Raw genomic sequence first — 23,318 nt, 5'->3', positions numbered from 1 at the left:
CTAGAGAAGTAGAGCATAGTTGTGCCTCTGGAGCTGGATGGCAGCAGCCTATGGAAATCCACCTGACACATATACACTATGGCATCAGTAACGTTCAGGCACATGTTACAGTGCCATCACTTTCATTATGGCTAGACCTCCCATGCTGAGAGGATTAACAGGAAACAACCAGCTCATGGTGGCCTGGTATCTTCCAAAGGTGTGTGTGTTTTCAACCTTTCAGCAGCTATATTAAGACAAATAGGGTTTAAGTACAGTTCTAGAGGCAAAAGTGACTCAACACAGCTGTAGCTTTTGCCTTTCTAGTAACGGTAAGTAGTTTGTAAGGATTACTTTTTAACCAGATCTAACCTGAAGACAAAAATATTCTACTGCTGCCCTTCAGTTGGTTTTCTTAACGTATTTTGGTCTCAAAGGAAACCATTTACACTTCATTGCGGGAACGCAGAAATGCAGTGCAACTACCAATGCTGAAAATACTCTTGATTTGCACAGTAACTACTTGTTAGCTTTCCTTCACACACAGAGAGGCATGTCTCTAACACACACACAAAGGGAAGATACCAAAGTTAAGTACATTCAATTTCCTAGAAACAAAGAAACAAAAAAAGCCCCACCCCCCCAAATACACTATTTGAAAATTGGCAAAGATAGAAATCCCTCAGCTACTGTACAAAGACAGCCAGGGACAGAGCATCCAGACTTTTATTACAATTCATCCCTTGCCTGACGCAAGACAAAGCTATGCAGTGATTCAAGGTCTCTCGTTCCATTGTGTTCACTGACTTTCTTTCCACCTCGGAAAAGCAGAAGTGTAGGATAACCACGTACCTTCAAAAGACACACGCAAAAGAAACTTGCTATTAATGTTCAAACTTGTATCCATCATTCATATTTACCTGATTCTGAAAAGTCATCAAACCCCTCTAGAACAATAAGCTATTTTAATTTAAAAAACCAAACCCACAGCAGAACTTTCATTGGCAGCCTGCAGTATCTGAAGTTTTTTAAGAGAATGGGGTAATACATGTTCATCTAGGCTCTCAGAATGGCAGCTCCAGCTCTGTCTTCAATTGTCTGCCTACCAGCTCTGAAAGACTTTTCTTTCTAGGAACTGAATTTAGCATTGGATACCACAAGACTACCTGGTGCTTTCAGAGAGAGAGGTTTCCTAACGTAGGGACTTCTTCAGCTTTGTCCAGTAATGAGAATAACCAAGTCTGAACAAACAGTTCAGGAAAGAAATGGTGTCAGCAGGTGCCTCTTTTTGGCTAACACAGCTGTACTGTCACCAGGCACCTGGAGTGCAGCAGCCAGTTGGGCTGCATGCTGGAGCCTCCAACATTTGGTGCACAATACTGTCCCCTTCATTTCAGAACTTTCACACTTACAGAAAATCTGTTGCAGACGTTACGTTCCACAGTGCAGTCTACTTCTGCTATTTTGACATCAGTCAAACCTGGAAATTGCTCTTTGGCAAGGTTCTCCCAGGTTGGAGCCAAGTTCTTACAGTGACCACACCTAGAAACAAAAGAGGGAGATTTGTTTAGCAGATACACTTTCCACTTTCTCTCTGCTGTCTTGCTGCAATTGCTGTAAATTTAACTAGCTGCCTTTCCTATCCCCTAATGATTTGGCCCTCCAACTCCCTTGAACTATTATGTCAGTAAATGAGCTAAAAAAACAAGTGATTTTATTTAAGTTAAGCACTGAAGTACTTTCTGGCCTTTGTTAGTCTTGCCTAGAATGGTACTCTAGATGTCCTTGCATTAACATTTTACCCCACAGAGGAATATGAAGCCAAATAAAGACAAGCACAGAGAATATTTAACTGGAAAAAAAGATGATCTCTTGGAAACAAAAATTCTTTTAGGAAGACACAGAATATCTGTAGTATGAATTAAGTTTTCAGGTAGCATATGCCAGTTATGGTAATGTAGCCCAAGTTTAGTTAGTTAAATGAGATTTTAATATCCCTATTAAATTTCTTCCAGTTCCTAATGGCCTCCTTGACCAATGCATAGTAAAGCATTTATTTTGTTTATAATTTGAACTTGGCTTAGCCAAGTTCCTAATGTGAACTTCTTACTGCCTTCAAGAAGAATTCCCAAAGCACTTTAGACTTTAAAGCTGCACTGCTCATTCTGTTCTAAGCCAGCTGCACCTTAATTAGGTTATTAAAACAGACCCATAATTGCCTTGAGGCTGGATCAGGGCATTTACAAAAATAATGAAAGATGTCTCAGCAAAAGTTTTCTTAATGCAAGCCAATGTATATTTAAACCACCTTGTTAATACACAGTGACAGTATAAAAGCATTTCTGACCATGCACAAAAACTACTAGAACAGGATGATTTTGTGCTTACAATGCAAGTTAACATTAATATTTATCCAAAACTAACTGAAAGACAGAACTAGATGGCAACATAATAGTGTTTGCTGAGCCCTACATAAGTTAATCCGCTTGGAAGAGAATCTGGTCATTTATATGCAGAGCACTAACAGGCAGTCACAAGCCTGACTTTCAGAGCTAAAACTAGGATACAAGCTACATAAATATAGGAAGCATTTTCCTAAATGGTGGCTTTCAGAGCATTGCAGCCAGGCAGCACACATTGGTTTAAGAATGCTACATCCTGAAACTGCTGTTTCTCAGCCTAACATCCAACACTGATCCTATCTGTGAGATCCAGCAGTATCTCATGAGAATCTCATGAGATGAGGACATGGTATTGTTAATGAAAACCAATCAAAAAGGGAGCATTTTTTTGATCTTAAACTTTCCCAGAAAAAGTTGCTCCAGATAACGAACTAATAGATATGCCAACAAGCCCTGGGTTCAGAAATCACACTGGAAGCTGCTCTGAGCACAGGTGTGAACTAAGTTTCCCAGTCAGTTTTGCTGGTGGGGCAGAAGCAGCATAGGCACAGACTCAATCTAAGTCCCTCCCAGAGTACAGAGGGGATAAAGGCAGTGAGGAAAGAGCAGCAAACAATGAGGGGTGTGAGAGCTATGGGTAGGGTATTTCTTAACCCAGTGGTGGCAGATACTTGCTCACATCCAAAAGCAGATCCTTCAGATGGATGAGAGCATAGAAGTGGTTCTCAAGCAGCAGAGGGTGACAACACTGGAAAAGCCTGCAGCATTGAGCTTACATGAAATGAAATGCTCCCAGGTAACTCTTGCCTGCAGTAAGAAACACATTTATGCCTACTGTCAAAATTAAACTGCAATATTTTGTTATGCCTGAGCACATCTAATATGGGTTGCATTTGCTTGTGTTGCTTTGTAATGGGGTCTTTTGTACCCCAAACAAAAGATCTTTTTATGTTTTATATATTGTGTTAATGGAATGCTAGTGTTTAAATCAGAGATGTGTTATCTTTCACACAGTGAAATACAGCTTAATTTTAATCTGTCCCCTTACACTAGGCTTCCTTCTGTTGGCTAAGAGACCAGCAATGGATGAGCAAGATGGCATGCAAGTTTCATTAAATTCAGCGGAGGCACAAATAAGACGAGTTCTATAAACCAGAGAGAGAACCATGAAATTTTATTTTTCTCTCAGAAAGGGAATAGTGAGAAAACTGGGGAAATACTTGTTCTACAAGTTTGAAATACTGAGGTCTTAACCCAGCTGGGGTCCCAGGCTCTGTTGGATACAGCAGTAATGGCAGATGCCAGACATTATTTTCATTTCTCCCCCCAATGCCTTCCATTGGGTGTCTACACCTACACCATCTGCACTGGACACTTCTACCTTGGGTCACCCTAAGAACATCCTAAAATTGTCATTTGTGCAAATTAGTTTTTTGACAGTTATTTGAAGAGTAACAGGCAATTAATTATCCATAGCTCAACAGTCTGTATCAAAACTCTGGTGGCTTGAATGAATCTTGCAAGCGAGGCTGGTTGTGGCAGGAGAGGGCCCTGAGGCTAGCATGCTCTTTTTTCTCAGCACTGAGATGATGATGTGCTCCCCTCACCTTACCCTAATGCAGGGATAGGAGCATGCTGAGCCTGCAAAGAAAGCTTCACCCTCCTTGTTACCCTAGCATTACCTGGAGGCTGACACGGTAAAGCTTCTACGTCAGCCTTTCCACAAAGAGGCAGCTCAAGAGATCTAAACCAGACTGAGCTTTTTTTTGTGCTGCAACTCTTGCCAACACGCACATTCTTCAGCTAATTCGCAGTTTAGATCAAGGCAACAAATACAGTACTACAGCTCAAAGACCTACAGCAACTAATGCACTCACAGCTTAGACCAGCAATAATCCTGAACAGCAGCAGCTGCAAACTTCTTACCATGGAGCATAGAATTTAATAAAGGTGATCCCCCTGGCAATGGTTGCATCAAAGTCTTTTTCAGAGAGAGAGAGCACTGCAGCCTGCTCCAAAAAAAAAAGAAAACAAAAAAATGACAGAGAAAAAAAAGTCAAGCCTTTTTGTATATATAACAGCAGCCTACTGAGCTTTTACCTTCCTAAAAGGGAAACTGAAAATGGAAAAGATAATATTATTGGTAATATAAACAAGAGTAGCAGCAGCAGACCTGACTTTTACTTCTCAGCTACTTTCCTTCCCTAGAGAGATGCAGAGAAAAGCATATTTTGCACTGAATCTCATCCATAACTGGAGAAAAAAAGCTTTCCTGTTTTCAAAGGATTTGCCTGTATCCAAATTTTCAGTAATTGTAAAAAATCACCCCAATTTAATACACTGTGTTTCAAGGAACAGCCCTTAGAGGAGTTGGCTTCAAGCAGGTAATGGCCATCAGAGATTTTAATGAGGTATTCCAGGCACACAAGTGATGTCTCAAGAGCTGTTCTCTCTGTTCTTTCTATCCCTGCCTTGCATGCACAGAAGAAAAACTGTCACCAGGAACAGATTTGCCTGTCAAGAGGACATCACAACACCACACTTGCATGGGTGCCAGGAAGTGTTTCTACTCCTGATAATATCAGCAGCAAGGGAATGATGGGAGGATAGCACGTTGCTTATAGTCTCATATGAGAGCATGGAACTGAAATTTCATTTTTTGTGTGAGACCCTTAAGGGTGGGAGGGATTAAAATAACTCTCATGCCTCTAAAAGCTTCAAAATCAAATGAAAGTAAAAGAAAAATAAGATCACAACTGACAGTATTATAAATTCTATTTTAATCCCAGTAAGTTTTATGAAGCCAAAAATAAATTTGAAAATCCAGATCATCCACTACCTTTAAACATTTCTGTAAATAGTTAGTTCATGGAATTATTTGACTAAGTTGAACTGTTATTACCACTAAAAAATTATTTAAAATTTGAAATTATACTTTTATACTTTCTAATTATTAAATAATCAGAAATAATTAAGTGAAGGAAAAAGTAAGCAGTATGCTTCTATGCTTCTGAATTTTCTAAATGGATATCTAAAACTGATGTTCCAAACATAATATACAATCTAAGATACAAAATTTGAAAACTTGGTAAGTAACTTCCCCATGATTTGCACAGTAAAACAAATTTTAAGGATCTGTAGATTACTATCTGAATAGCAATGTGAACTATATAACCACAAAAATAAATTTAATATCAGATATCTCAGTTTTAGCTTTGTGTCTCAAAAAAAGACATCTAATGCAATCACAATCTGAGCATGTGCTGGTCATGCTGCCTTAATCCACCTGGATCATTTTTTGATTGATTTTAGCCATGTCTGGCAGTAGAGAAGTCTCACGGACATAAAAGTACAGCTTTTGCAAAAGGGCTGGCAAGTACTTGGGCTATGTAAGACATGAGGGAATCCAAGTAAGGGCTCAACACTGGGACACAAATTTGCAGTGGGACCTCATTGCTTTTGCTGCCTGTGGTACCAGCTGTGGTCAACTCATGGCAAATGCAGTCAGTGTTTGCTGGCTACAGGGGCTGGCCCCTTGTTTCAAAATTCATGAAAACAGAGTCAAGGGGTCTGAAGATAAAAGTTGCAAGGACAAGTTGAGTCCTACACTATGTCTACTATTATTTCGCAAAAAAATCCCCCAACAATCCTTTCCTGCTTGTGTGTGTGCTGGTGAATGCAAGGCAGAAGTGGGAATTTGTGTCACATGTGGTTTGTGTTATTTCTATAAAAATAGAAAGGCAACTAATTACTTTTGGCATTGTACTAACACCAGCTCATTGGGATCTTCCAAATATGAGGTCAATTAAAAAAATAAAAATTGAAGAGTATGAAAATTGCAAATCTATGTGGTCTGTAATGTTTGGTAAGCCACTTTATGCAAGATGAGTAATGCTGCTGGAAAAGTCAGCTGGGAAGGGTAATATTCTCCTGTAAGAAGCTGCATACAAACTGTATTCATAATCTTGATGCCTAATTACTTAAGTTCATTCTATATCACAAGGGAGTGTAAATCCCTGTCCCTTATTTTATAGGCAGAAAGTATGTTCTGCACATTTCATGAAAAATTGTGCTTGAAATCCATCCCTAACTTCTCAGCCCCACCAACTTTTCATTCATCTCCAAGAAAGATGGCAGATGAAAAGCCAAAGGGATTAGAAAAGACAGAAAACTATATTACATGAACTACAACTGCACAAAGGTTATTCACACCAATTCCTTGGTAACACTTTAAAGCCTGTAGCTCCTACAACCAAGATTAAAATAAGTCTCCAAACCCCAAGGAGTTTTCTTGTCACAGGGCACATTACCCTACCATACTGGTACTGGTCTTCAGAATCTCTGTTCATTGTTTCTGCAGATAGATTTGTAATTACGTCCTGGATTTTTTTAGGGGCTTAGCAGTGTGCATCAGCCTCCTGGGTTCAAGTGATAATCTTGCAAAAAATGTTCATCTCTGTAGTGATGAAATATGCTATCATACAAACCCAGGTGCCAGCAGTTCCATGGGCCAAAATGACCACATTTATGCCTGTATCTAAACAATTTATTGCAACCATAAAATAGGAATCAGATTTTTTTCCTTCTCCAATTCATCAGGTTAATAAAAGTATCTCTAGGCTTTATGATCTGATTCCACTCATTAATGACTAAAAAAATAACCAGGAAAGTATTTGGTACTGTTTACATCCAGAAACTGTCAAGCTATCAGAGAGAGAAAAACACATGTAAGACTCAGGCAGACTGCTAAAACAGTCTGAACACTTTACACTGCTGCAGAGCACAGGAGCACTTACCTCAACATGGGTGGGCTCTGCAGGTGGTGGCTGTGAGGACTCAGCAGGTTTGTCTGCTGGTGGCTCTTTCCCATAGCTCTGTAGTTGGGAATCCACATATTCTTTTAAGGAATCGAAGTCCCTCTTCCCTTTGTACTGGTCACCCTACAATTATCAAATAGTTTGTGCAACCTTCTAGATGCAGTTAATGTAGCAAATAAATAATTACCAGCAAAACGTAAGATTGCCAAGTGTAAGCATAGTAATAATAAATATGATTATCTAGTTCTTAAACTTATCTATGACATTCTATTCACTCCACGTCTTCAGCTTTTGCCATAGATTCTTCAGTAAGCAAAGGGAACTATCTAAAATTTCCTTGAAATGAAAGGTATTTTAGAAACAGAAGCAAATTTTTGAAATTTTTCCACTTTCACCTTCTTGTCTCACCCTAGTCAGCTTTTTCAAAGTTTTATTTTTTTGAACCTATAGCTACTACAAGGAAAAATAAAATACCCAGTGTGGTTGGGTGTGGTCTCTGTTAGCCTGTGAGCTCTACACAATGCTTTGACAGGGCTGAAAACCTCAACTTGCATGTCACTGGACTACACAGTCATTCCTCTGGCCTACACACTTGCCACAAATCCTTGGAAAACCCAAATAAGTAAGGCAATGTACTCTGGGCACCTAAGTTCACCTGGGAGCAAGAGACTACAGCAGCCTGCAGCGGGGCAGACATTTCCAATGGCACTACTCTCACAAAAGTCTAATCCTATCCTATTTTTTGACCTGTACATAAAGCTGTCAGCCAGCCAGATCTTTGAGGTCAGTTTGCCTTGGATGCTTCCCCATATTTCAGGTACTTTCACAAATCTAGAGAACAAGACAATCATGAGATTGTCAGAACAAGAAATCGGAGCAGTTGTGAGCAGCTTCTAGCCTCAAATCCACTGTCAGCCCTCTCCAAACTGGCTCTTGCATGATTGCCCTCAGGGCTGTCTGTGAAAACAAGCACTAATTTTTCTGTTCAGAAGAGAGATCATAACTTTGAGGCATTATATATCCATTTTAGACAGAATTCTTGAGATGTGGTCCCATGTGGTGTGTGTGGGCTGCAAAATGTATCTCCTCTTGCAGATGAGGCCTCTTTAAGAAACAACATACAATCTTCCATACATTGGAAGGAAGAACAGACAGCTCTTCAACTTTCCTTTATCATTGGAACTCTTTCTACACATTTCTCTTCTTTTTAATTGATAATGTTACCTGTAACTATTGCCCCTTTCCTGGCACTGGGTGTCAGTCACTAAGGAGCAAGAAGCCTGTACCTGTTCGTTTGTATCCATGTCAACAGGGCAGGGTCAGCACCCACTGGTTCCTCCCAGGGTATCTGCGGCATGTCACCAAGAGCAGTGGTGTGATGCCAGACTTCAGTTATGACAAAGGGGATGAGGGTATTACAGGCAAGGCTGGATGACTGAAGCAGTTCTCCTCCTTCTCTTTACTCATCAGTATCATAGCTGCCAGCAAGATTTTCAGGAATTTCTGGGCCAGATTATTGGAAAATTGTTGAGATTGTTTTGTGCTTTTTTCAAATATGTTGTATCAGCCCATGGAGGAAGATGGGACCGTGGTGGCAGTATTCCACCAAGGAATGCCACACTGCCAGTGGAGAAAGAGAGTTTGATGTCATCTGAAATATATTGTTCAGATTAATGGCCAAGGTTCAGGTTTACCAAATACAACAGCAGTGATTCTTTTTCTTTCACTGCACTCTTGATTCAAGTAACTCCAAGGAACTCCAACTTCAGTTATTACAAAGTTTAAATAGAAGTTCAATTAACTGGAAACCTCTAGCCTTGGACGTAACACCGTGCTTGATTTGAGCACTCCTTCAGCTTCCAGTTGTGCTTCTGACGTGTCCCTTGAGAGGTCACAAGGCTGCATACTTTATGTGAATCTGGTTGGGATTCAAAAACACAGGGGCTGCTTCATTTAAATTCCCTAGAGTGTCTGATCTTATAGGGATGCTTATACCAAACCTCACATGCATTGATATGTACTTAGGGCCAGCTTCTCTTTAGAATGCCAGAAAATCGCCATAAGCAGTGGCCACTAAACTGTACTGAGTAGCAAAAGTTAACATTGCTGATACTGTACATGTTCAAAAAGGAATGCAAGATGAATGGGAGAAAACCCCCTCTTCCTTCCTCCCTGCCCAGAACTTAGCAGGTAAGAGCTAAAAGTGTAGTCCTGGGTTCTCTTGCAGGCCTGTTTTTAATACCCGTTGAATATATTTAACTAATCTTGAAATTGTGAAACATAGTATAAATAACACTACAATTTATAATATGTTTATTTACTGCTGTTCATGTATGTGGTATTTATAAATATTTTATCTCCCCATAATTTCAGAATATTTTAGTTCTCTGAATTGCTGCAAGGAAAAATGTCAACTGGGCCCACAAGATTCTCACTCACAGTGTCATGTGAAATGTTCCAGTTTATATAAGAAGGAAAATTTGCATCTCTAGACATCACTCAGCAGATGGGCACCACTTAGAGATGAGAACCTTCTGATACACATTGTGAAAATTATATACTTTATTATTATTTCTATTTCAGTTATGTTTTTGTGTTCCATAGGAAATAAAATACTATGATAAAGTAAACCCAGAATTCTCTCACACAGCAGCCTAACTGGAGATACTGCTTACAGGTTTATGAGCATTATAGCAGTTGTTTGCAAAATACAGCAAAAATCGTTAACTTTTATCTGTGGACAAAGTCTACCTCTTCTAGTACCCAAATGAACCTCCAATATCTCTTCTCTCACAAGCAGAGTTTTGTATATGTCCACTTGATTTTTTTTTCCAGAATGTAAGCATAGTCCAAATATTATTCAGAGAAAAATGGTGCAATCTTTTGCTGAAGTGTCAGACTCACCTTTTCACCGTTCCTAAACCAGAGGAGTGTGGGATAACCACGAACTTGGGTTTCAGAGCAGACTTCATAATGCTGGGTACAGTCGACCTACATTTTGGGAATAAAACCCCAAACTATTCAATGCCTAAAATAAACATACAACAAGCATCACAGCCTTCCTTGTTTAAAAGCTCAGAAAAATACAGGAACAAGCAATACAAGGCTTGGCAAAACTCAGTACCAAGTACTGTCTTGACAATGATTATGTCTGCCTTCCAAACAGTGGTTTGGTTGTATAATTGGGAGGCTCTGTGTATATTTGATTTATTTTTTTCTTTTTAAGGAGAGATCGGGGAGGGAGGTATGGCTAGAAGGAAGTAGTAGCAGTTACAAAGAACAATGGAGACATAATTAAATATTTCAATTAAAAAGCACTTGTTATTCTCAGCTAATAAAATCAGTGCTCAGTGGACAATGAGACACAAAAACACTAATGTGAGAGAGCTTTAAAGTGAAAACATACTGGCTCACCCATTTTTTAAGACTACTCTTTAAAGATTTCAGAAGACGTGTCAACAGCTAGCAAGTTAACTGTATTCCAAGGGAAGCTCCAAGTGCATAGCAACATTCAATTCTAGTATGTCACAAACCAGTCTGTAAAGTTACTAGTTCATAAGCTTTTTGCTGAAGATCAATCCTAAAGATTAAACAGTGTTAAGATACTATTCCCCCAGATTAGATGAAAGTCACGGTTCAACCTTCTTAGGAACAGTTGTGTTTCCTGTTTACTTACAGACTTAAAATCTTAGCCAAGACATGCTTCAAGAGATGTTTCACAAGCTATACAGTTACACAAAATTGTCTAGGCATCAAGACCACTCTTAGTGGTGGTATTAAATAGCAACTCTCAGTAATATGATCTGCAAACACCACAGCCAACTGATTAAAACAGAAATTTTGGAAATTTATTTTTCTCTGGGTACCAGAGAATGGTAACTTCAGAAAGATACTTAAGTTAAGCAATGTTTTCATAAGACAGCAAACAAGGGTATCAAAAAGTACAGAAAGCTTCAAAGGAAAAATAGCTTCTGACATTTTATTCTCAGAGGGAATCTATATCCACCAGGTCTGAAAATATATATATGTGCATCTTCTCTGAAGTCCAACTGTGCTTATATATATATGTATATGTATGTCTCCTCTAAAGTTCAACTGTGCTGACCTGCACTGTGCACGTGCAGCATACCTGAATTAACACATTTTCAAAAGCATTAAAAAAAAAAAAAAATGAAGAAGTCAAGCTCATCCCTCCTACTACAGCTGAAAGTGCTGCGAGGGCAGAGGCAGGGGAGACAGCACAGGGAGAGTCCCTCTGCAGGACTGACAACACTGCTGCCATGCAATATTTCAGATCAGTGGAACCACTGTAAAAGTTTAGGGATGTGGGAGTTGAGCCCGGTCCGATTTCCACTGTTGGCAGATACAGAGGGATTCCCATCATGAGCCACCTGGACTTAGGTATGGGTCAGCAAATAAAGCCAGTAACTGCAATTGCCAGACCACCTCCCTACCTCTGCACAGAAGTCACTCCACGTACAAGTAACAAGCTCCCATGGTAAATACACCACAGAACCTGGTTATCAACCCTAAGGAAAATAGTAAAGCAGGACAAGATATCAATTTTTAAGGTGTAAGACCCCCTGAAACCTTTTAAAAGTTTTATGGGGAAAAAGAGGAAAACAAAAAAGAAATAATTCATCATAAATACCCAGTAGGGCTAAATCTTGCTAAGGAATGCAATGCTGCAAAGAACAAATCAGAAGTCACTTTCCCACTCAAAATAAATACTGAAGTCTATCAAGTTCTGACAAAGCAGATGCATAATAAAAACAAGTCTCAAAATATTACTCCCTGCATCTGAAGTATTAGACTTATTCCCAACTCTCTGAAGTGCAGAGAGGCAGCTGGGTTTGCAAGGAGGCTTTGCTTAAAATGGGGGAGTCCTGTTAACTGCAGATGTGTGAGAAAGAAAAAAGACCGTCTCAAAATTAAAATACGAAGTATGACTATAAAAGGATTTAAGAGGTGACAACCAAAACAATTGTTAGTTGCAAATCATAGCACAAAAGGCACGATTCTTGGCTGAAACATACATTGATACAAACCATATTTTCAGACTAAGAGTGCTTCACCTACCTTACCAATCTTGACAGTTTCCGAATGCTCAAAGGCTTGAGCCAGCTGTTCCCAGGTTGGGGCCAAAGCCTTGCAGTGACCACACCAAGGGGCAAAAAACTTGATGAAGTGATTACCTTTTAAGTAAAAAAAGAAAAAAAAAATATTTAGTTCCTTTGGAATGAACTTAGCTGCAATTAAAGCTGAGGTACTAATCTCAGGCTGCAAATTTATCATGGTATTTCCTGAGTTAAAGATAGGAAACACTGTGAATCAAAGGCCAGGACAAAATACTTCAGCAATTAGGTTTTCAATACTGTATGCAGTCCCACAGCATTGCCAAATTTCCTGAAAATCCAAACAGCTTCACAATCTCAAGCCAACAAGTGAGGTATTAAAACTGATATTTTTAACCTAGCCATTTACCTTAGTGTTTAACTCAACTGTGTCAATCAGTTGCCCTGTTACAGAGTAGAAAGAACTACCAAGGAATATGTTGATAACAGCATAAATTAAAGTATTAAACTTCAACTTGATGCAATGGTGTTTCCTAAGAAATGCTTAAGTCCATGAATTACCTAAAAATTATTGTTCAGTTTTCCATTCTCCTTTTTCTGCCCCGCTCTTTGAATTTTCATGTCGTCTACTCTTAGTAGATGTTCGTGGTATTTTATGCAGAAGAGAGTCTCTGTGCTATCTCCTACTAATGTTTAGTTTAAAAGTGTATTATTGATTGCAAAGTACCAGAATATGCAATTTCTTTCAACTAAGATTAATTAATTCAAATTGCTGCACATTTTTGCACACATCAAGGCAAGGCTCTTTTAAATGAAATAAAAATGAACTTAATTAGAACAAGGTAAAAAATCAAAATTATTTGCAGGAAACACCAGCAACTGGAGAAAAGCTGTTTTTAATAGAATTATTCATAATCCTTTGAAGACTGCTTTGGGGCTGGTATTACTTGAATTCATTTCTAGTTTGAGGGCTTGTCCACAACAGAAGGTCCGAGGCAAGGCAGCACAAAATAACTAGGAAACAAACTGCAGTAATAGTGTACTCTAACTTAACTGGTCTGCATGTGGAAGACTTTCAAACTGATTGACGTGCTCTGTGTTGGTCAAGTAGACAGCAAAATTAAATTTCCCACAAGTTAATAAGAATATCTCATCAAAATCAGCAATTCTTTACCATGTACATTGACATACTCTCCTCAATAGAAAACAATATCATTTATTTTTTTCCCAGAGCAGCAAAAAGGTAAAAGGAGGCTATTTAAGAACAGAAGTCAACCTTGCTGGTGTAAATGCTAAGTTTCATGTTCAATTCAAGCACTGAACTTCTTGTAATTGGAGTCAAGAGAGGACAACAGATTTACAGATGATCATAAACCTGCTTAACTATCACAAATGGCCATGAGAATGTCTCCTCTATGAAGGCCAATGAATACATAATAAAAATATTAAAATATCTGCAATGCACTGAACTTTACAGTCTGAGAAGGTGATTAAGTTGACAAATGCTTAGCATCTCCCTGATGGCTTCGAGGAAAATTCATTCAGAATTTTGATTGAAGTCCGCATTGAGCCAGACATGCTGGGAAATTTCAAGTTAGCTGCACAAAATGCTGTTTTACACATGAAAATATTTCTAATCAGCTAATGGTTACTTTAAAAAGTTCTAGTTCTACCTTCCTAGTGATATCAAATGGGCAAATATTTAATTTAATCCAGCCTTTCCTTTTTGGATAACAGATGGAGAAAGCAGGATCCTCTGTTGTCATGCCAGCCCAAAGTTTGTATTCTAAGATTTTGCTCATTGTCTAAAAACTGTTATGTGAGGGGTGAAATTTCCCATATTAGGTATCCCTCCTGGCATTAATTTTAAATCTTCCAGACAAAATATTTTTTAAAATAGCCGAAGAGACAAAGTGTTTTGCCCACATTAAATTCTGGAGGAAGGAAGCTAAACAATATTAAATAAAGGGCCAGACTGGAGTGGGATGGGGGCTGGAAGGAGGAAGAGGGTGGATTATACTTATCCAGAACAACAGCCTGGGAGGAAGAACAAGCCAGCACCTAGGGAAGGAGGAAACGGGACTTGCAAAAACACAAAGCGGCAAGGCTGTGACTGAGCAAGGAACTCATGAGAAGAGACAGTTCAGTCGAACAAGCCCCACTAGCCTCTTCCCTGGGGTTAGCAGCCATAATTTTACTGCCTTCTGAGTGCTCTGCTTAAGCTTTCTCGTAGTCTGCAATATGTAATTCAACCAGAGCATTTTTACATAGTTTGAAGTTTCGTCCTCTTTCACTAGGTATTACTGGAAAAAAAAGTGGGAAGGAGGTACCCTGAAAATTAACATTTCTGGTGCAGTCTTCCCACTACTAATGTCTCTGTAACCAAGTTTCTCTTCTTTGGAAAAAACAGTTACCTTCTGCTATGTGCATCTTGAAATTGTCTGCTGAGAGTTCATACATTCCCTGCTTAGGTTCAGGGGCCTTTGGTGGTTCCACATCAGATCCTGGCTCCTATTCATGAGAAAAATTAACTTTTATTTCTCTTCTACAGCAAATACACAACACTTGCTTCCTGCATCACACCATTCTGTGATAGTGCCATAGACTCTGAAATTTTAAATTCCTAAAGCAATGTTCTTATTTAGCCTGATTTAGCTACCTAATGTGTCCTAAAAAACAACTACTTGATAGAAAAAGGTGAAAACGATTGCCACATAAAAGAGAGCTAGCAGAGTCTGTGGAATACCAGTCATTCACTGCACTGTAGTACAGTCACTGAGCACAGTAATTGCTGTAGCATTCATTGCATCACCATATATTAACACGCTTAAATTATATAACAGTTCCTGCAGAGCATCACACATCAGCCACAACTGCCATCACACCCGTTTCAGTGGTCTCTGGGCTATTTAAAAATAGTGCAAAAGCTATTTTCTGCTCCCCTAATGCCAGAAGAAATGCTGTCTAACTAATGCCTCCATGAAGACAATGGAAATAGAGCAAACACTTCAAACCTATAACTTGTAAGAAACTCATGAGCATTTCAGCAAAAGCAAGTGAATACTTTCTACACTCTAACCCTAGAGCTGAAAAGAATTTAAGAACCTCAAAGTGCCTTTCTTAAAATAGTTTAGCATTTAATTTTAGTTATTAAAAACACCACGTTTGTTTAAATATAATCACATTCTAACTGGTTCAGCAACCACTAATGCCTTCTCTTGATTAGAAACAGCAATCACAAATTTAATTTTAGGCAAGGCTTGGCTCCCATATGTGAATGCTGCCCCTGAACTTAAGGATTTCCCTAGTGAGGGTATTAGCTTATCTTACTTAATTGATCATTTTAAAACTTTTCTTTAGGCCACAACATTATCAGAAAGTAACTGAGCTAAAGATGGCATCCATGTTTTAAGAGGCAATTAAGCCCAACACAATGCAATTTACAATGTATTAGAGCTAAATTGCTTTTCTTATTCTAGAAACATTATGGCCGACAGGTGTCAAGTGAAATGACAGCAAGGACCGTGTCTTAAAACATCGAAAGTATAAGCATTAAAACTGCATTATGTACTGCAGTTTTAAATGCAGGAAGCAGAGAGCAGGTCACAGGATGACAGTTTTAATTACTACTCTGACTTACATGTAAGCTGTTTCAGATTGATACTGCAACCTGACTTTTATCCTCAGGAGCAGATCTCCTCCTGGAAATTGAAACCTAACTTAAAGAAATGATAGATAAGTAAGCCTGCAGAAAAGAGTATTTCCTTATTTCCTTTTCACTTACAGATGGTTCCTCATTTAGTTTCTCCAACATCCAGTTTTCCAGTGCCTGGAAGTCCCTAGGGCCTTGGTATTTCAGAGGTTCTTGTCCTGGTTTAAGCAACTTTAGCCTAAAGGGTCAAAACGTAGAGAAGAGTGAGGCAAAAATTTTCACACAGGAAACATTCTCAGGAAGATAATGTGCTTTGCTAATCCATGGCAATACAGCTCAGGCTGCAGTAAGAGATCTCTTGACTGTTAACATCAGCATCAGGCATCCCTTTCAGATTGAAATGTCATGGCCAGAGCTTAGGACCCTTTTTCATTCCCATGTAAGCTTTAAGGAGATTTTAAAAAGAGAAAAAAAGAAATACCAAGTTAAAAATCAGCATGGTGTAATATTACTTTGATCAATAAGAAAGAGCAAATTAAAAATTGCAGCATTCAGTTCTATGAATCCTAATTCAGTTTGTCAAAGAGCATCAGTTTTGTTTTGTTCACCTCTCTCCATCACCAAAGGAAAAATATCTAATGCTTATTTTCCCAGGAATTTCTTTCTCACCTTTTGTTTCCTGACTGCTCTCATAGTGTAGGGCTTTTCATGTGGTATTAAACTGATTAAAAACACACTGAGACAAGTCAATAGGACAAGAAGTTAAGTGACTGCTTGTAGGCATTCAGACTTCATGATTGTAATGTTTAATAATTGCTATCAAAACTTTTCCATAAACTACTTAAAGCTTCTACTAATAAATTTTAAGTTAAAATTGGAAGTATATTTGATAAAGGTGTAATGCTGAATTCTGACCTAGTCTTATTTTTTAAAGCAAATCAGAGTTTCAATTATGACTGTCTCCTAGCCCTCAGTTCCCCTTGCCAAGCTGTCATTTTGTGCTGCTTCTTTTGTTTATTGAAATGTTTCTCTCTCTCTTGTTCCACAGTTGAAAGATACTAACATATGAAAGTGTTGAAAAACCACATAATGCAAGTCCATTCAAAAGAGATAGGAGCTCCCACTGTCATTTCTGTTCAAGATATTCTTGAATGTTCCTTGTGATGATAGAAAGTCAAAATAGTAAGGAAGCAACAAAAACAAAAAAGAAGAACATCTAAAATACACCTGCTGGCAATACTTTTGAAAAGTAACAAAAAAAATTCAGGTAACACCTTAAAAAAAAGCTACCTGCACCTTTATTTTCTGCAAACAAGTAAGTTTTCTCTAGTTCAATTGAGAGAGTATTTATTTTGCAGCACCAAACAATCCTGAGACAACTGTACTAAGAAGTGCAAGGACCTGCTCAGCCACTTTTTCTCTGAGGGGATGAAAAGGGGATGCAGCCTTTCCTTTGACAGGTGTTTGAAAAAACAGTGTAGGGATCAGCACATCCTGGACTTGAGACTGAGGAAGCTGTGAAATTTCCCTTGCTGGAGGTTTTTAGAAAAAAGCTAGTTCAAAACTGATTCAGACAGGAAGAGAGCTAATACCACGAATTCCCCTTCATTGCTATATTTCTATACCTAGCAGATGACTGCCTTATTATTTTTACCTTTCAAATAGATAAAAGCAAGCAGTAACTATTCCAGTATATTCAATGACCTTAAAGAGGAGGGAGGGAAAAAACCCTCCAGCAATTACACATCCATTGATTTTTTTCCTATTCAAAAATCTCTGCCACCCTATTTTAAGAGGAACAGCACCACAATACAATCTACACAAATATGCAATGACAACCAGTGCTCACTCCTGAAGATATGAAAGCAAAACTGTAATATTAATTTTTTCTTGGTATTTGTAGTGGAACTAAGGCACGCACTGCCCTTAAGAACAATTCCTATCTCAACAAGGACTGTATTATTTATAACTCTAAACTTCTACTCAGTCACACTCATCTGCATCCAAGTGGGTGCAGCCAGGAGCGAATGAAAAGTTCAGGCTGTTGCTGGGGTTGGCAAAAGCACCAGACAAAGTGAGCAAAAGGAAGGAAACTGAAAAATACAGGCGGTGGAAGGGCTACAGATTATTACAATCTCCACTTATCCCCACTCAGATGAGTAATTAATAAAGCAGTTGAAAGGATCCCATCCATATTTGCAAGAAGATTTAAAGATGACACAAGTGAAAAATAAATTATTTTGCTCCTTTTCAGCAGTTTAAAAGGGAACACATATCTAACCCAAAGGCACTGATCTCTCATACATACTCTAGACCATGTTCTGCCTACCAAAGTTGAGGTAGTAAGACACACATCCTTGATAACAGCGTAAACATAACCTTAAAATACTAGATCAGTATAAGCAAATTTAGCTAGAAAAAAGTCCACACAGTATCACCACCACTATGCTAAGTGATACCATTAATTTATTGCTTTATGAGCACTAAGTTCACTAAGAATCTAAGAGATCACCTATAATACAAATATGAAGGGTGCAGTGTACTGACAAACTTGTGGCAAGTTATTTTTTAAAGTACTGCTAGTAGAAACCAGCTCTGTCATGCATACCACAGCTGCACAATGTACTGTTGCTTCAGAAAGAGATAGTCCCAGAGAAAAGAACAGGAAAATTCTGGACTTCAGTTAAACACAGCCACCTTCCAAGACATGAAACAGCTTCTTTAAAAAAACAAACAAACAAACAAAAAGCATAAGAGTACTATGTATCTCATGGTACTTGGCAACATGGTAAAAAGGCTTAAAATTAACATAGCAGGTCCAAAGGGCTACAAAGAAACCCAGCAAAAATATAGCTTAGAAGTTAGCGTCAAGAAATTGGCAGAGGACCATGGAAAACTAAAAAAGAAAAATAGGAGCAGACTTCTTTCTGTACTTACGTAGGGTATCCTCGCACGCCAAATTCAGAGCACAGCGGAATATCTACAGTACAATCCACTTTAACAACATAGACCTGTGGGTTTTCCATGTTGTTGTATTTATCTCCCAAATCATTCCAAGTTGGCTGGAGGCGCTGACAATGTCCACACCTGTGACAGAAGGAACAAGATATTGTTTAATACCTGCTCACACTTAGAGAGGAAGGAGCCCATGGAAAAGCCATATGCAAAATGGTGATTTTGATAAATTTAAACAAATTTTTAAATCAAAAGTTAAATCAGTTAAATCAGAAATCTTCCATACTCAAGCACTGTTACAGTAAACAACAGCAAATGCTATTAGGAACTGTAGCATGCTGCAAACACACCTCATGTAAAAATCACCAGGATTTGAGAACCTCTCGCTACTCTCCTTTTACATTAAAAATCCTACCCCTCAAACTTAGTGAGGCTGTTAATCAAAGCACTGTCAGTCTTCCAGCTTTCTAGAGAAATCCTGCAAGGTTGCCCAGCTTTCTTTCTTTACATTCTAATATTTCAAACCCCCCATTTTTTTAGCAGTAGGTAAGAAGATAATAGTTTCTAGCCACTTTGTAATGCCTCTTGCACTTCTGTGCTTCACAGGAATTGTAACACACAAGTCAAGAAACATCACAACTGATTTCTGAACACGGTTTCCCAAAATCTTGATGACCCTTGTCAAGATTGGATCCCTTCCAACTCAGAATATTCCGTGATTCTGTGAAAATCCTCCCATCCTGTGCTCTGGCCCAACAACACACCATCAACCCTGTATATCTGCATACACACAGAAAACTGGCCTCCCACAGTTGCTACAACAGCACCTCCCCAGAAGCAGAAAATGGCTATTATTCTTCTCACTGTTACCTAGTCTTTCAAGTCATTATAGCAATACTCTATTCCTCAAAGTATGATGAAAAGTTTTAAGGAATGGATTTTTATTTCTCTTTAACAGCTGCTTTTGCCAACCCTCCAAGACATCTAAAAAATACAAAGTTGGATTAACAGAAAACATTCTCAGACTGACAGTACAAAAAGCATTTATTGCTTGGCATGACCTAGAACATCGACGTTGTAAGTAACAATTAAATCACCATTAGGACTTTGGAGAACTTTGCTCTGACTTAAAACAGTTTCACTCATACAAATTATTTTGAGTACACTTATAGAAAAGTTGCATGGATTCACACCTTTCTAGGTATCCTGATATCATTAAGAGAAAAAACCAAAACAAAGCAAAACAAAACACCTTGAGATTTACTTTAAGATAAAGAATGTTTTCTGATCTTCCTGTTACAGTCAGGCATAGTGGGTCACACATGCTCCCATGATGTGGGTGAATACAACCTCCCACGTGATCTAATTCTGAATTGTCCTGGTGAAGAGATACAAGGTGTTATTATTAAAATCAAATATTCCCTTAATATTTAACTTCTGACTTCCCTCCACAGTCAACTCCTTCACAGAGCTTGAATTAAGAGGAGGATTTTAGATACCCTGGTCCCTTCCCCTAGTGGATGTGAAACACCAAATGAGTGTTATAGAACAGAGGCTGCTGTTATAGAACAGAGCATGAAAAGCTAGGTAAGGGAATCCCAATTAATTAACCTCCTGTTTTTTAAGCACAACAGAGCTGCCTTGTCCCTACTTAACACTGTGATCTCTGCTATACACACCCTTTCCCTTCCTTCTTTGGATTATGGAAGCTAAAACTGACAATAAAGCAGGAAAAATGCTCCTATCTGAATCAGTAATTGACTAGTTAGCCATTCCCAGTTTGAAAAAAAAAAAAATCAGTATTATATAGAAGGAAATGAGAGACAGTCCCCAAAACACTTTTTCTGAAGTTTCCAAGGAAATATATATAAAACCAAGGAAGTCAAAACTAAAGAGAGCAAGACCATGCAACTTCACACACTTCCCTCAGCCCCATGTAAGTACACAGTCCTTCACTGCTGCAACTCTGCAACACATTGGGGGGGGCTGGAGGAGCTGCTGGGAACAGTGGAAACCTGGGTGTCCATGATGAGTCCTGCTCTTTCATCCCTACATGGGCTAGAAAGTTGTAAGCATCCACAACCTCCATTTACAAACACAGATGAAGATCCAAAAGAGACTAACACAGAGATTTCTGGGGGCCATCAGTAGAGCTTGAGCTCTGCAGCCAGTAAGGGCATCTCCACAGCAAGATACAGCTCAAATCCTTATCCAGTTAAGAACACAGACATGTATAATGGTACAAGCAGCACAGGCCCAGTCTTGCTCTGGACAGAAGAATTCAACTGAAGTAAAATCCAGTCAATAGAGTTCAATTCAACAACAAAGAACTCTGGTGATCAATTCTGCTGTAGCTCAGTGGACTTGCTGGAGGTTTACCGAGAAAGAACACATGTTGAAAAGATCTGTAAGAGTCAAAACAACGTAGTGAAACTACTCAATTGAGATTCCTTCCAGCTAAGGAACCAGGGGAACCTCACTCCCCTCTAGAAATGCAACTGGCATGGTGAACAACTTACGAATACTTTGTGCCACCAAGAGAGTAACCTGCTCACTGTTCTGTCCCCAGGTGTACCTACCAAGTGGGAGAGCCTTCTGAACAAAAGTCTTATGACATCTGATGGCAAATGACTTGGAATGCTCTCTTCTTGGAGTATCCTGCCATATTTGAAATAAATCTAGGACCTCATGGGATACCACCACTGTTTCTGTGCAAGGCCCTCAGCAACATTTGTTTCAAGAATCTGGAACAGAAGGGTGGTGTTGGCTCTAACCCAACTCTTACTGGTAGGATTGATGATGCAACGTTAGCAGCATCCACATAAATCTGAAAGACAATCCCAGCTCAGCGTTGGGCTGTTTGCTGTTTGCCTTGGAACTACAGAGAAGAGCCTGTGAGAAGCACTAGGAGATTAGCACATCACCTCAGAACAGGGCAAGAGGCTCTAAGATACCCCCTGATCCCACTGACAATAAAACTACTGGTGTGTATAAGCACCTCTCTCAGGCACTTGGATGTTCCCTTTGTTCTGCTCTTCCCTTGGACCTGAAACCTGGCCCTGTTGCTGCCTGTCAGGGACCAGACATCCAGACAAAGGGCCCTGAAGCCAAGACCCAGAGATCTGGAGATTTACTAAGGGTGAGAACATCCAGAGAAGCTGCAACAAATCTGGTAAACTATACAGCTCCCTCACACTTAAGTTGGGCAGATATCCTCAGCCCTCCCAAGGGCACAGCATGATCCAAGTCTGCAAGGCCAACACTCCCTTTGATCCGTACTGAGGATGTGCAGCATATCCTGGATTCTGCAACAGCCCTTTTGGCACAGGGTCTCATACAAACAGTCTCAGAATAAAAGAAAGCTTATCTGTTTTTAGGGATGCCTGTGAAACAGTCAAAGTGTGGACAGACACAGATATCACTTGAGTACAGAAAAGAACAGAAGCATTCCTGCTCTGCATGGGCATTTCTTAGGCCTTACTGCACTCTCAGGAAAAAGTCCTTCACCAGCAAGTCAGGCGTCCTCCACTTTTGTGATCTTCAGAGAACAAAGGCATCTGCTCTTTCAAGCTTTTACTTAACATTTTCACATGGCATAAGTAAGTCAATGTTAATAACAAAAAAAGTTTTCAAAGGAAATCGTTTCCTGCTATGGATTTCAAAGACTCTCATATACCTAAACGGCACCATGTAGCAACGGATAACTTTGGATCAAAACATAACTTTTGCACATTGTTCCCTAAACTTTATTTTGTCTAGATTAAAGAAAACTTTGGAGGAAAAAAAAAGGAAAAAAGAAACCTAACAACCCTAAGAACAGAACTCCCAATAATGTTTACTGGATATCAGTAAGTTAAAAAAGCGTAGGGGAAGAGGCAAAGAAAAGAGAAGAATATGAACAACCATGAGAAAGACACAGAGATGAGAAGTACTGTCGTCTTGACTAGGAATATCCAGTAAAGCACTGTTCCCTCATTTGTCTCAATCATTCCCGTGCCAAATGTGCCAGACTAGGACAAAAGCCCGGTGGGTCTCTTGCAAACCTGAGAATTCTCCAGCTGTCCTACGGATATCTGTGGCCTCGGGGACACAGCACTATAGTTAACACAGAAAAATTTTCCCTTAAATTTCGCGATTGCAAAGAGAACATAAATTCTGCAATGAAAGCATCTGCGAGCTTGGGCTGGGGGGCACATGGTAAGTAAGTGACGGTGGCCGAGCTGCAGCTGCTCTCGGTCTCTTTGCGGCACGCCGGAGCGACTCCCCCCGCAGCCCCAGCCGGGGGCGGCTTCGGGCGCCGATGGCTTGGACCTGATGATCTCAGAGGTCTTTTCCAACCTAACTGAGCCCGTGGCTCTGTGACGGGGGTGGCCGGTGCGGCCGCCGAGGCCCGGGCCAGGCACACGCGGGGCTCCCGCTCCCCGTCCCAGCCCTTCCC

The 23,318-nt window shown here is 39.4% G+C and overlaps 1 protein-coding gene across 1 annotated transcript; it reads right to left on the bottom strand.

Moving 5' to 3' along the window:
• Window positions 1-687: 687 nt before the first annotated feature.
• Window positions 688-19,042, bottom strand: TXNDC5 (thioredoxin domain containing 5). Its single transcript, XM_042048984.1, has 9 exons — window positions 18,863-19,042; window positions 16,058-16,163; window positions 14,688-14,784; window positions 12,278-12,393; window positions 10,103-10,189; window positions 7,178-7,321; window positions 4,308-4,390; window positions 1,392-1,521; window positions 688-831 (listed from the first exon to the last, which is right to left on the bottom strand). The coding sequence occupies exons 1-9, from the start codon at window positions 18,949-18,951 to the stop codon at window positions 709-711; spliced, it is 975 nt and encodes a 324-aa protein (XP_041904918.1). The 5' UTR covers window positions 18,952-19,042; the 3' UTR covers window positions 688-708.
• Between the last annotated feature and the right edge of the window lie 4,276 nt (window positions 19,043-23,318).

This window comes from Corvus kubaryi, unplaced genomic scaffold, assembly GCF_017639235.1.
Source record: "Corvus kubaryi isolate FWS band 111438036 unplaced genomic scaffold, C.kubaryi_AGA036_p1.0 69, whole genome shotgun sequence".
NCBI lineage: Eukaryota > Metazoa > Chordata > Aves > Passeriformes > Corvidae > Corvus > Corvus kubaryi.
This window is presented reverse-complemented; position numbering and strand designations above follow the sequence as displayed.

Bases quoted from the DNA above. Each gene is read 5' to 3' on its own strand.
- TXNDC5 (XM_042048984.1), bottom strand. From the start codon at position 18,951: ATGGAAAACCCACAGGTCTATGTTGTTAAAGTGGATTGTACTGTAGAT. The intron at 4,391-7,177 runs GTAAGTGCTCCT...TTTTTGGAGCAG, and splicing joins CAGAGCCCACCCATGTTGAG to GCTGCAGTGCTCTCTCTCTC. The intron at 1,522-4,307 runs GTAAGAAGTTTG...TTTTGTTTCTAG, and splicing joins ATTAAATTCTATGCTCCATG to GTGTGGTCACTGTAAGAACT.